Below are 14,699 nucleotides of genomic sequence, written 5' to 3'. Positions count from 1 at the left end.
AATAATTATATATGACCGGCCGATATGTTGCGCGCATATTTTCTAAACACAGCGACATCGTTAATTATGCAACCCGCCTAGCTCTCGTGTAGCTGACGCTCGGAGTGACACGAGCAAATTAATTTGATTTTTCGCAACACGCCATAATATGTATACATGCAGGCTTGCTGTGCGCGGCTGATCGCACGGACAGATAAATTGGTCGAGCGAAATGAACAGAGCACCGGATTCAATAAACGTCCACCGCACAGCTAATATATTAAGCGCGCAAATTTTTCATCTGGTGCGCTAGAGAACGCTATAATTAAATAAAAGCATGATAGATTGGAAAGGAAAAAGTAATATAAAATTAATTATTACCAGCGACTTATGACTAGATTTATTTGACGAGGATGTAAAGTTCAATTGAAAAAATTAATTCTTCGCTTAGTGTCTTATCTTGAAAGTTGAGTTATGGTGGGTCATTTTAAGTATTAAATGTTCCGCATAAAATTTTTGGACTCATTTATAGTCCCTCTAATAACTTCTCTTCTGACATTGGGACGTCACTCGATGCAACTTTTGAATGAACACAAAAATTATAATTAATATTGTGTTGATCACATTTTGAAAATCTTAGGATCAATTAATGATTTAAAATTCAAAGACCGATTAGAAAATTTCCTTAGTCTTATATCCTCAATGAGCATTGATTTTCATTTTTCAAAAAAAAAAAACATTTCAATTATTACATTGCATAATAGCTCGAATAAAAAAGATTGAAATTGTATAATTTTCAAATTTAAAAAAAATCCGGAAAAATGCTTTAGTTCTAAAGTAATAAAGGGCTTTATAATCGTTTCCTTTTGCATAATATATATCTTTAAATCAAAGTTCAGTGTGAATCATATGGCTAAAGAGGGTGAAAATAAATGTTTTTCAACAGTTTTTCACGTTCAGAACCTCTTGTAAGAACTATTTTAAGGCCACTGTATGCATGCTATGTTTTTCACTACAATCATTCAACCTACAGAAGTATCATTCTACTCCTTTTGAAATGTTCTACTTCTTTGCTCATTTTTTTCAAATGAAAAAGACGCTTCTTAACCCAATTTTTGCCTTTTTTTACCACGCTCCGTAATTCTTTCACAAGATTTGCACATTGTATCACTGGCGAAATCCAATTACATAATAAAGCGCTTGCCAAGCGAAACAATATCTGAGAGTCAGGGCTGCGCTGCGAATATGTCATGGGGCAAAATTAATTATAGAGAAACTCGTTAGACGCGAAAGCGTTCAAGAGACACACAAACTTTGTGTGTAGACTAACGTGATCAGTAAACAAGTCGAGCGCAAAAACAGAACGGGACAAGAAAAGCCCGAGTGAGGGGGTGGGGGTTGCCTGCGAGATTTGGATGAATAATTAGTGCAGGGCAAATAGAGCTAATGGCAAGGCGCATCAGTGGGAGTCGGCAGAACGCGTTTGCATAATGGAATGGATGCCGAGCCGACGACTTGGCCAAGTGAACAAAGTCAACAAAGCAAAGAGGCCCGGCGGAGTCCCCGCGGAAATCAAGCGACTGTGCTGTGTTGTTGTTCAACAACATTAGCGACGGTGCGCATGCCAATTATAATTACAGTTATTATTGTGTACAAGCGGCGGGAGAGTTGTCGCCGCGATAATTCCATTTTATTTGCCCGGCGCGGATTTGTGTTGCAAATTGGTCGCTTTGACATCTTCCAATCGCGTGCTCCCCGTATGTATTGATCGACAGCGCGCAAACAGATTAGCCAAATCGCGACGAGAGAGAGAGAGACAATGGACACGCACAAACATATAAAAGATATACCCGCTCGCACAATTGAATATTGTGACGAGTGGAGCACAAATGCTGTCCGCGATTGTGCGCTGAAATTATTTTATTTACACACAGCATTTCGCATGCTTTTGAAGAGAGATTTCGCTCTGTTTGGCCAGGTAACTGATTTACTTTGTTGTTGAATCATTAAAAAGGACTTTGCGTATGAGGGCACAAACCTTTGAGGCAAACAAAAATTCTGCTGAATGGTTAACAGGAAAATGCAGAAGAGATGAGATTAACTGTACATACGTCTGTTGGTAAAAAGCATGAAATTTATGAAATTTCAATTTGGCTTTTACAAATGTTGAACGAATTTCAATTAAAAACCATTCTGAGCGAAATAATTGATTGAGTTTGGTTAAGTCATGCTGAGAAAATGGCAACTGTGAAGGTATTTAGTACATATAACTATTCTGTTGTAAAAAAAATGGAGAATATTTCTAAAATATAAAAATAAAAAAATTGAAAAAATTTGGTCATTAAATTCACGTTGGCACCAATTTTCAAAGAGAAAGTTGTTTTAGTTTAATATAAAATAATTCATGTTGGGTTTTTTTTTTCTTGAAGTTAATATAGTTCTTTTATGAAATTATTATTATAAAGAAACTTGTACTAAAATTTAAAAAATAAATAATGCAATGTAATGTTAAAAAGAAATGTTTACGATATGTAAAACAAAATCAGCTTTACGTAGTTAGAGGTATTTCTAGTCTAATACGATTTATATTCAAAATGACAAAATTGCCTTTTACAATTAAAAAAAAAAAAAATGAACTTGGCACAAATATTAACAAAAAATTCAGGAAGGCTTTTCCTACCACTTACAAATTCAAATTTTAAAGTAAATTATTCCATAAAGGCCAAAATTACTTAAATCTAGGTGAAGTTTTGACCCTTTTGTATAGTTGCAAGAACCTTAAGGGTTTATGTTATATTGATTGTTTTTGTATATCTCTGAAGGGAAACAATTCATGACAAAAACTAAACTGTCAAATTTTGCAAGCAATATAGGTCAACATAATCTAGGTCATTTTTTACATAGAAATCGATTGTAGTGTTCAAATTTAATCTTGAATTCACCATTTAGTTTCAAAGTCAGCTCACATTAACTAGTTTACAGAGAATACATTTAATAATTTTTTTTCAATATCCTTGTATTCGTTTTTCTGATGAATGCCGTCAAGAGTATTCATTCATTTAACATGACTGAATTCATTCTCTGCATTTGATAATTACAAATTCACAGAAAACTACCTTGATTTTTCCAATTGCAAATGAAAAGTTAAGCAAAGTGCATATTAAAATTATACGACTGTTTATTCACTGCAAAACTTGACATCTACCCATATTTTTATGGAAATATGAATATTCAAATAAGTAAATAGAGCGAACATTGAATTGATAACTATTTGCAAAGAGCTCGTTTGTATTTTACTGATAAATAATATTTGAAAAAATCACACCATAGAGCTCTACGTTTCCATTTAATTAAAGCAGTTCTCGATCACTCAAAGCGGCATAGAAACAAAACTACCCATGCGGAAATAACTCAGAAACGATTTGCATAATACCGCATCGCGCAAATGCCATTTTCAATCGTGCGCAGCGCGGTTCGGAGAAAAAAATAATAATGCGAACGGATATGAAAAGGAAATACGACGAGAGGTGGGATATCGTTGCACAATTTTGATCTGCACGTTGTTTGATTTGCATCCATTTTTCTTCTCCCCTTTAATTTCAACGGATAATTTGATATACCGACGGATCAAAGCGAGCACCGCTTTATAATCAAAGTAATTCCACGTGATCCAATTTTTTTTTTTTACAAACAAACATGCATGTGTGCGTCCATTACACGACTGTAATCTTTTTTACATTCACGCTGACATATAATTAAAAAAATAAAACCGACGCTGAATGCAAACGGATTAAGTAAGTCCATTCATTTTTGTTTATGTTCTGCACTAGCGACAATGTGGATTTTTTAATTGAGTTTTATCCGGTGAATCTCAGCGTCCATATATAATTGTTGTTGACGCAAAGCAACCAGTGGACAGTTTCGCAAGCTGGACAAGAGCTGTTGGCCAAGTTTCATTTATTAACCAATTCATGTAAGCAAAACGTATACCATGTTTCAGAATCGGTTGTTTAAATTTTAATTAATGCAAATATTTATAACGGGACTTTTGCTGAAATTAATTATTTGTATTAATAAAAATATTTATTATAAAACATTGGATTACATTAATTCCATTAATTATTCACGACTTCAGCATTGCATGTAACGTAAATATTTAATTTTAATTGGATTTTTTGTCAATACGTCAGTAATTTTATAAATATATCGTCTTTATTTTTCTACTATTAATTATTTAAAACAAGAATAAATTTTTTTGCAAAGTTTATAATTAAAAATTATATGAAAAAATTTATTTCAAAACAATTTTTTTTTAAACGTAATTAAAAATTTAAAACAAATTACATTCTTTAAATGTGTTTTTGAAATTAAATATCTTTGATTCTACAAAGTATAATATTCATTCCTGTCAACAACATGCACATGAAAAAAGGAAATACCAACTGGACAATGAATAACAAAGTGGCAAGTCGTATAATTAATATGCATTCGAATCACGCGCCCATGTGCCTTTAATGCGTGTCTCGCTTGCTCGAACGTAATTACGAGTGAACAGAGTGAGCTTTTAATTTTTAATCACGTTACATTACTGGTTTTTGTTTCGCTCGGGCAGTGCTTTATTCCTCCCCGGCGACAAGCGGAATGGAAATTTCATCTTTTTCTACACGTGCGCACGGCGGCTTAATTTCTTTTGAATGCTGGAGAATTATTCGGAAAAGAGAGACTCCGGTCCGGGCCATTCATCACTTTTAAGGAGTAATTTATGGCAACTTGCAAGGGAAGAAAGAGGGATGCCTCACAAAGGGGAGGAAAACTTTGAGCAAAAATAAATTATTCACCGCTGCTAATTAAAGAGGATTCGAGTCAGTGGCACACGGACGGAAAAGAATAAAAAAAATCACTTCTGCTTCCTGCCCCGTAATCGAATTTGCATAAGAGGCTTCCTCGGCTAAATAAAAAAAATAATCTGATTTGAACGATTTGCCAGTGGGGAAAAAATTCTTGGCTTCATTAGGAAAAAAAACCTGTTACACAAAAGTTTAATTATTATTTCTTCCGTGAAAGAACCAAGTTCTCACAATTTCGTCCGGGGACGAAAAAAGTTGGACGAGAGGAAATTTAATTTTCGGCTGCGCCCAATATTAAATTTTTTGCTCGCTCATTCTAGAGAGAGGAGGAAAGAAGGAAGGTTTTGCAATAGTCGATTTTTTGCCGCCTGCTTTTTGCGCAAGTATTTGCATTTAGTTTAAATACACTTGACGAAGAACGAAGCAACGACGAGCCTCTCCATGAATGTTTAAAAGCCTGCTCTCTTATCAAAAACACAGGGACTGAATTAATTAAATTTCACCAGATTTACTCTCTGCTCTCGCAACAACCGGCCCTCCTTTGCAAACACGCACTGAATATTCTGCAAATTTACGACGCGGAATTTGCCCGGCGAGCATATTTCCTCCTAATTAAAATTCACTCGTTTCTCTCCAAAAACAAATTTATGTTTTATCTCGCAACAAGTTAAGCAAAACAAAAACCAGCCTCACCAATGCATCAAAGAGTGGAACGCCGTTTGATCATCCTATGACGTGAGCAGAGGCGCACGCAGAAAATCGAATCTAATACAAATGTGATTATTTGTGAGCCCAGCTGGAAAGGTTTCCCAATCAAATCAGACGCTCGCATGCCCACCCGCACGGAAAAGTTTGATACATATTCGATTTAGCAGTGTTGAGTTTTATCCTTCCTTGCGCCACTTCTCTCTCTGGCCGGAAAATTGAGCGCCATGTATTTCATTAATACATACCCGAGAGAAAGAGGAAAATGAAATTTTCCTCTGTACGGTAAAAAGTTTCCCACATCCGAGCTGTTGTTTTCACATCATTTATACGGTCTCTTTCCTCCCTTGGATAACCAAAATAAAACCTCCTTTAGAAAGCTTATCAGAGGCTGTCTCCCTCTCGCCACGACGAAGATCGGGGACAAGGGAAAGATGAACTGCTACTCTTTTGCCCTGCGGAATTTCCCCGAGGACGGAGATTGTTTTCGCAGTTTAGGTGGAAAATAAAATTCCTAGCGAAATTTATGGACCAGCCAAGTGTGTATGTAATTTCGTAATATCCTCTGGGAACATGTACGTATAGCATCTCGATTTTGGAAAAACGGGTTAAGTTGATTTTTGTGCTGCGGCAAAGCCTTGGAGAATAAACGTGCGTGTTTCGTGCCACGCTGGTTGCATAATACATGCGAGTTAGATAGGACCCCACTATCTATATGATCTATGATGGGAGAAATGTTTTAAAATAAAAATAAAAGCGCAGGGACACACAAATGTCATTCCATAGAGTGAGGCGGTTTTATGACACATTTAGTTTGAATTGAAAAACAAATGTAAATTTAAAATTTTTATCGACTGTGCAATGGTCAAAAAAGGAAACAAAAAGAGTGTTTTTTTAATGATTTCTATTTAGCCGAAGAGGTGATTTCTTTACCTTTATTTTACTTCTAAAATCATTTTCTGCTTGAAATAATTATGGCCGTGCCATGCAAGTAAAAAATAATTAAATTAAATAGCAATTATTTAATTTTTTACAGGATATAGATTTTGACACTTGTCGCAGTTGGGAAATTATGTATAAATTTACAAAATAATGAAGGTACGTTTATCTATCTATCCATCTATATTTTTAATACAAAACTCCAAATATAACTCAAATTTAACTTTTTAAAATAAAAATCTCCCCTTAAATTGTTTTCAAAAATTTAAATTTTAAAAGACATGTGTTTTGTCGCTTTGCCATGCACGGCTTTCATAATCAAATCTGTAGCAATAGTTCCGAGCGCCAACAGTGTTTCGAGGAAAGTGATTCATGCGTGTGTTTGCTATGCGGTGAGAAATGCACCCAATATCATCTGGCTGAGTGCAACCACCGAGTGCTTAGCATTAATGACTATTCTAAAAATAAGTGAAAAACTTTGGAAACCCTGTCGCGCAAACTGATAAAATAAATTGTGAATCTTAATTTTAACCTTCTAAGATGTAAGTTGAAAGTTGTACTCAATTGAGTTTTCAATAAAGACCATATATATAAAAATTTAAATTTGATGTTAAAGTTGGACATGTAAACTACGAAACTTATCACTTAATATTAAAAAAAAAAAAAATGCTCAGGTCCACTGCTTTCATTTCCTCGTCAACCAAATGGCAATTTTTTGCATCTTTAATGTTCGTATTTGTAGTTCTTGCTTTATTTGCATTATGTGAACGTTTTTAATCAATCAATCAATTATTATAATTATAAAGTTAAATGGGTCAGATATGGCTAATGAATTATGTTTATCTCTAATCTACACCATTTCAAGGAACTGGCTAACTGTAAAATTTATATACATATTTATTGTTTCTTTTTATAGCTCCGTTTTTTTTTATGGAGCTGGTGCAGTATTTAGTTAAAAAAATTAGATTAAATATTAAAAAAAAAATTATAAATATACTTAACAAAAAATATGATCAAATTGTTACATAAATGTTTATTTTACAAGTAATTAAAAATTTGTAAACTCACCATCAGGTATTGCACTAGAGGTCATGAGAAGATTGATGCAGGCCGCGCCAGTGCTGTGTCCGACGATGGTGACGTTGCTGGGGTCGCCTCCGAACGCGGCGATATTTTCCTGCACCCAGTGGAGGGCCGCAATTTGGTCCATGAGGCCGTAGTTGGCTGGCGATCTCATAAACCTGTCAGTGTTGGCGTTCAAGAAGCCTGGAAACAATAAAAGTGCAGGAATTCAGAGACGGGGTGACTGGGGGCGGTCGAGGGTAAGCAAGCCTTTCTCATTCACAATCTCCAGCAATATATTTTGCCGCTGCGTGTAGCAAAGGGCTTAGATGGCACACACACAGCACTTTGTAGGCAAGAAAGCAAGACTTTGTGTATACAATATAATATCACATAGTGGAGAGGGTTGGTCTTTTGTGCAGGCCGAACTGCGAAAAGAACAGCCTGCCCACCCTCGGCCAGCGCGCTCTCCTTTAAAGCAATCAATTACGCCCGAGTTTATCTTTATCTTGGAAATATATCCTTGCGCCGCCGCTGAGAAACTGCAGCACCGTGTTGATTTTAGGCGCCAGATTGTGCGCGTGTACATATTTTGCGTGTGTATACCGAGTTGGCAGCTCCGCCGAGATGATTAACCGAGCCCGCCGAGAGCCGCTTTCGGGATGATTTGCACAAAGCCAAAATTAATTTTCGCATTTAATCCCCGCTCTGAGGAGCTCTAACGCCGCCTGCGATTGTGTGCGCGGCAAGAAAAACAAGTTACCTCACTTACTTCTCATGCCTCTCAGCGAGAAGAAAGCAATTTTGTCAAAAGCGAAAAAGCTGCGGGGAGAAAGAGAGAGGGTTGCTCTTGAATGCGCAGGAATTTCTCAAATATAAGGCCAAAATTAGGGTTCTATATGCAGGGGTTTGCACTCGATTCCGACTGCTCGAATGGCCCCTCTAGGCGGTCAATGCGCACAATTTTCACCACGCCTTTTGACTTTTCTTACACCAGCAAAGTGAGCAAACAAAAACAAAGAAATTACATTGGATCTCGTGCGGTTGACGTGGTTTTTAAATGAAAAATTAACAATCAAAATATTTTGATGGTAATATATTTCTAAATAAAGATTTAAAATATTTGAAAACAAATAACTTCCATGATTTTCAATTCAAAACATTTTACAACTTTTTTTAATTTTTTTTTTTTTTTTTTTATTAAGGGTGATGAAATAGATTAACGTTCCATCATGTATATTACCTTTTACAGTGGAAATGTTTTGTTCCCTTTATTGATTCTTCGAATAGAACAAAAAATATTTGTTACCAGTTTTAATTTAAATTGTAACATAGAGAAAGTCAATGAAACCCACTTTTTCTTATCTCGGGTGTGTCTTTGACCATATTTTTTTTTTTATTAATTATTGAACTGTAATGAATGATGTGGGAATAAGTTAACATTAAATAAAAGGCACGTAAAAATGAGTATACCTAAATTTTGTTTGAGTTCATTGCGGAAAAGTTTGTTTTAAGCACGCGCTTAGCTGCTTCTTCGTGCGTGATTTTTTTAACAAGGAGAGTTTTCACAGATCATACCATGCGTACATTTTTAGTGTGCGACATTAAATTTTTTCTCTAAACGTTTCCATTAATTATACATGGAAAATGAAGGAAATTTATATTTTTAAAAACTCCAGCAAAATTCAAAATGGTCAAATTAAAACTTGATATTGGCAAAAATTGTCACAGTGAAATAATTGGAGTCGTTTCAGGCAACCTATACCACTGGTAAAAATAATTGAAACACCAAACATTGTTTCTAATAGCATTAATAGTAGAATTTAATTAACGGAATGAAATGTAATGGAAGTGAAGCCATGTTCTTTTTTTCATATCAAAGAGGAAGCAGTCAGATTTTCTTAATTACGTCTCATTGAAATTACATACCTTTTCATGGTAAACTCCCACGATATTTCTTCATTTCAAATTTTGCCCATTTCATTTCAACCCAAATTAATATAACGTGGGTCTGGACTCTTTTCACGGTTGAGCCTAATTACAGCAAATGGAAAGCCGGACTCCAATAAAATCTGCTTTCACAAGGGGGAGTTGGCAGTTTCATCATCGGCCTGTTTTTCTTTGGTAAAAAGCTTACTCGGCCAGCCAGCGTGCAGACCCACCCAGGCTTACAAGCAATGTTTTCGAAGTGTCACACTCCGATTTTCTTAAAAATTAGTGTGAGGCAGGGAAAAGGTGTCATGATAACCAAACAAACGTCCATTTTTGCCCTAATTGCCCAGGAGCTGCGTTACACGCATTTCAAATTTGGAAATTTATGCAACTTCACGACATGTATGTTTCGCATGCTGCATACTTACCTATATGAAGCACATTATGTCATATGGTAAGTATGCAGCACGCGAAACAGCGAAGTCATGAAGTTGCATAAATTTCCAAATTAGAAACGCTTGTAACGCAGCCCATGATCAACTTATAATTTTAATATAATAATATACCTTTATTCCTTTAATTTACGAATGAAGATACTTTATACATTTTCTAAAAATGTTGTGAAATAATGAAATTAGTTATTTCTATTCTATTTATAAATAAAAGTAATAATATCTTCATGTGAAGAACTATTTTGCCATACTACAAGAGTAGTTTGAATAAATCGAAATTTCGGATATTATCAAATGGCAAATATTGAAATAAAAAACGTTGTAAATTCTTTTTGATAGCTTTCATATTTATATAAAACGATATAAAATATTTATTTATTCTAAACTCTTTATAGAATTTACACCAAACAAAAACGTAAATAATTGCACAAATAAAAGCGTAGATATATTAAAAATATCTAGATATTTCAGTTTTTGGATTCACTTGGCATTCTCACAGTAATGGAATGACCAGAGGTGCTCGAAGCAAAGTAATTGGAGACACCAAGCACACTTCAAGAAGAACCTTTTGGTACATCCATTTTCTCCGCAGGTTCCAGTTTCTGTTGAAAAGCAGAACTGTGCCGGGGTCTCAAATGCTGGGGGCCTGGTCGGTCCAAGGTAACCGGCTTTCCAAAAGCCGTACTGGATTGCCGCTTGGAATCGTGGAGCGCTGAATTGGTTCATAGATATGGACACTAGCTTGATTATGGAGTTTCGCTCTGACAGTGTCACATCAACTCCCATTGCAATGATGCGATCTGAAAATTTTCGCAGGAAGCACTTTAGGGGTCTATTGAAATAGACATCTTGCGGCTGCACCCATCCAGTTGTGCCTGCAGGGATTTCAGCTATTGTTACTGACTTGGCCAAAGGCAAGTTGTCCAGAAGCTCGTCGTTCCACCAACCAAACCATTTGTCCCTCAGAAATCCTGACTTGCTTTTTAGGTGAGGAATCAGACACTTTTCAAAAAATATTCCATTTTGAAACTTGTGCATCTTTCCTGATTTTGTAGCAAGTAAAACTAAATTGGGAGGCCGGAAAATCTTCTTTAACACAGAGGGGCCAAATTTCCCAGTTGTTTCCTGCAGAATCAGCAAACTAGGGGAGTGTAGGCGGCCGTCAGCGGATGTGACAGGAAGTATGGTAGATGAGTGCGTAAGAGCATGTTTGCTTTGTATCAACTGAAACAATATAATTCAATTCATTTTATTGACTTAAGGCATGAAATTACTAACAAAAAAATAATAATTTAATAATATTTTTTATAATCTTTATAAAAAATTAAACCGCTCCTTGATGTCTTTTAATGAGAATCATGGTATATTTTAATATTCAATCAAATATCATTGATAAATATTAAAATTGTAACAATAAGTATGTAATTTTATATAGATATATATTTTTTATAACATACCTTCCAAACATTGCTGGCTCCTATCAAGTCAAGGGTTCTCCCGGTGTGAATTTCTCTCACAAGTCCCATGTGATCCGCGTTGAACACATTCGATGCGCCTATCTCCTTGACTAGTGCAGCCCCGTCTTTGACAAATTCTTTCCCTTGCTGAATGAGCTCCTCTTCTCTCTCGATAGAAGCTTTCGTCATAAACTTTGTGACTTTGCGATCACCAACTCCAAATCGCCTTTTCCAGTTGTAAACAAACGAGCGTGATGCAAAGAAGTTTGTCAATTTAGCTGTTTTTCCTTCATCAGCAGCCCACTCCATGAGATCACAGTCATGTATCAAATATCCATTTTCACGCGCATTGTCGAAGCGTCTCTTCACGGCTGCAACATATATATTTTTTTATTTATTAAAAAATTATTTTACAACATTTCATAATAATAACAAATAAAAATATCAATTGACATTTACAGTTCCATTAATATAATAATAATTATAGTTATGTAATTTAAATCTTTCTTTATTAATTAGAATTTTTTAAATCTTTAATATTTTTTATTTTAATTTATAAATTTATTATTAATTTAAAAAAATTAACAGTTTCTTCATAATTATTTAAATATATTTTCTTATTAATAGTTTGAATGCTGAAACTTGAGGTTTTATGTTACCTAAATATACAGCAGCTAATTTGTTCAGTCTATCTCCTCCATTTTCCAGCTGCGATTTCCATCTGTATAGTTGTCTCCTACTCGTGACGTATCTAAAGCGGTGCTGCACAGATTCAATAGGACGAAGTTTTCCTTTTGTGGCTCTCCAGTAGTTAACAGCATTTTGCTTTTCCTTCAGACTAACAACAATTTGTACTGCACCTAAAGGGTTGTCATCATCTGGGCAGTACTCGGCGTTGTCGCCCTCAATTTGTTCAGCGTGTTGCCCACGTGGATGAATCGAGTGTCTTGTTTCCAGAGTATTGTCATGAACATCGTAATCATTTTGCGTTTCCAGTGAGTCAACCAAGTCGTCAATTAGGAGTTCACTAGTAGTCTCATGCTGATAGTCGAGTGTAGTTTCTTGGATAATTTTGTCAATGCTGTTGAAGTCACATATTATTGCTAAAAAAAAAAAGGAAGTTGCTTGTTTTAAAAACTTGTCATTCAATTAATAATAGTGAATATTACCCTTCAGATGGCTGGTCAATTGTAATTCGATTAGGGTAGGAACTGTGGTTTTCAAAGTATCAAATCCACAGTCGTAAATCAATTGTTGTATAACGTTGTGAACAGAAATTATTTGATCACTCATTTTCAATAAATAAAAAACACATCTATTTCCTCGTGTGTTTTTCCAAGAACTGATTTTATGGACTGATTGTGAATTGAGGGTGAAGTTGGTTCGACCGTGCTCTGGAATGCGCTCCCTGCATTCTTAAAATTACTAGAGCACCCTGCAAGTTTTGCATGGGCACTTCGTCCTTATGTTGTTATGTTTATACAGAACTTGTTCCAAGGTCGCAGAAAAGTTCATCGTCGGTGGCAGATAAATTCCAATAAATTCAATACGGCCATAAAAGGGAAGAAGAATAAAAATCGTCAAAATTGCACATTATTATTCTTCATAAAGCCACAATTTTTGTTGAACTTTTTTTAAATGCAAAATTAAATTGGCAAAACAATTTAAATTAAATTTTAATTACAAGTAAAATTAAATTTCAATATTTTCAATAAAATTTAAATATAATATTTTCATTCAAATCTAATTTTAACATAATATATTTGAAGATTTAGTTTTCTAAATTTAATTAACATTTTTAAATAATTATAATTAAAAAAAACATCGATTAAATAAAGCATCAGAAAACTGAATTTTAACCTAAAATTCTTGATTCAAAAATTTAAGAAAATATTGATTAAAAAAATGGTCATTTAACTCTTTAAGATAGATGATATTTTTGCAAGGGCTCAATTTCTTTTTAAATTGCAAATATACGCCAAGATCAAAATAACCAAAATAGCATTCTTTTCCGAGCCGTTTTTCAATGATATTGTCTATGCTATGATCACTAAAAATCTATTCCTGTTAAGAGTAATAAAACACCAGTCTTGCTCCAATCAACTTTCACTATCATTTTAATAATAAATAAATTATAAATTAATTTTCGGTTTCATTTTTATATACATATAAACTTTTGAAACGTTTGTCAAAAATTACTAATGTAAATAATGAAAAAATATTGCAAGTAAAAATTTTAAAATTAAAAATTATTTCACTTGTCCAAACAAGTAAAATTACCATTTCAAAACAATATATAATAACACAAAAAAATAATTCTTTTTAACTTAACAGCCTAGAAATATAAAGTGCATCCATCAACTTTTTAGATTGCCCAGATTTAATTATTAAGGAACGCTGAATAGTTTTTAATGGTTAAAGACCTTTTTATATAAAATTTCAACTAAAACTTTATACTTCTTAAAAATTTTGAATTTGGGCTGCGTTACAAGCGTTTCTAATTTGGAAATTTATGCAACTTCATGACTTCGCTGTTTCGCGTGCTGCATACTTACCATATGACATAATGTGCTTCATATAGGTAAGTATGCAGCATGCGAAACATACATGTCGTGAAGTTGCATAAATTTCCAAATTTGAAATGCGTGTAACGCAGCTCCTGGGAAATTAGGGCAAAAATGGACGTTTGTTTGGTTATCATGACACCTTTTCCCTGCCTCACACTAATTTTTAAGAAAATCGGAGTGTGACACTTCGAAAACATTGCTTGTTAGTACCTGTTATCCCGCCTAAACCCAGAGCAGTCGACGTTGCAAAAGCAAGCTCTCTTTTCCTTTTCCTCCTCCGGCAGCAGCGGTCACGACAGACAAAAAGAAGCAGCCAGACGAAAAAAAGTGCAATTTGCGCGCAAAATGATCCGTATTACGGCCCAGGCGGAACTTCAACGAAGGGGCCACGAGTCTCAGGGGGCGCCGAAATTGGCAGCCGGGCTTAGCGGGGGGAAGTTTTTGGCCCACTTTCGGCGACACCCTTGGGCCCTCAAAGATCGTGTGTAAAAAATAAAGAGGAGCAAATTATTTATCGCCACTTGATCTCTCGATGGCTGAACTGAGCGCGGGCGAAGATTAATGACGCGCCCTCTAACTCTCTGTGTGCGGTGCGATGTCGTTAAAAGTGTGCCCGCGCTTGAGAATCTGATCATGTGCAGTTGACAGAGTGGAACAATGAGATAATGGCGCGGATATTATTTGCAAGATTAATAAACGCCACCAGTGTGACGCGGAAAAGTATATTGTGTTGATGCGCCGTGATTGAAAGCGTCTGTC

The 14,699-nt window shown here is 35.0% G+C and overlaps 1 protein-coding gene and 1 long non-coding RNA gene across 2 annotated transcripts in view; one reads left to right on the top strand and one right to left on the bottom strand.

Moving 5' to 3' along the window:
• The window catches only part of LOC132203086 (neuroligin-4, X-linked-like), a 57,391-nt gene that overhangs the window by 20,133 nt on the left and 22,559 nt on the right, over positions 1 to 14,699 (bottom strand). The window contains exon 3 of the mRNA XM_059630548.1: positions 7,539 to 7,736. Within this exon, the coding sequence (XP_059486531.1) occupies positions 7,539 to 7,736 (198 nt within the window). The remainder of the gene's footprint in view (positions 1 to 7,538; positions 7,737 to 14,699) is intronic.
• On the top strand, positions 9,706 to 13,457 carry LOC132203087 (uncharacterized). Its single transcript, XR_009442429.1, has 2 exons — positions 9,706 to 10,903; positions 10,972 to 13,457. It is a non-coding gene; the product is annotated as an uncharacterized LOC132203087 (long non-coding RNA).

Source organism: Neocloeon triangulifer, unplaced genomic scaffold (assembly GCF_031216515.1).
Source record: "Neocloeon triangulifer isolate White Clay Creek 2 clone unplaced genomic scaffold, ASM3121651v1 ptg000017l, whole genome shotgun sequence".
Lineage (NCBI taxonomy): Eukaryota > Metazoa > Arthropoda > Insecta > Ephemeroptera > Baetidae > Neocloeon > Neocloeon triangulifer.
This window is presented reverse-complemented; position numbering and strand designations above follow the sequence as displayed.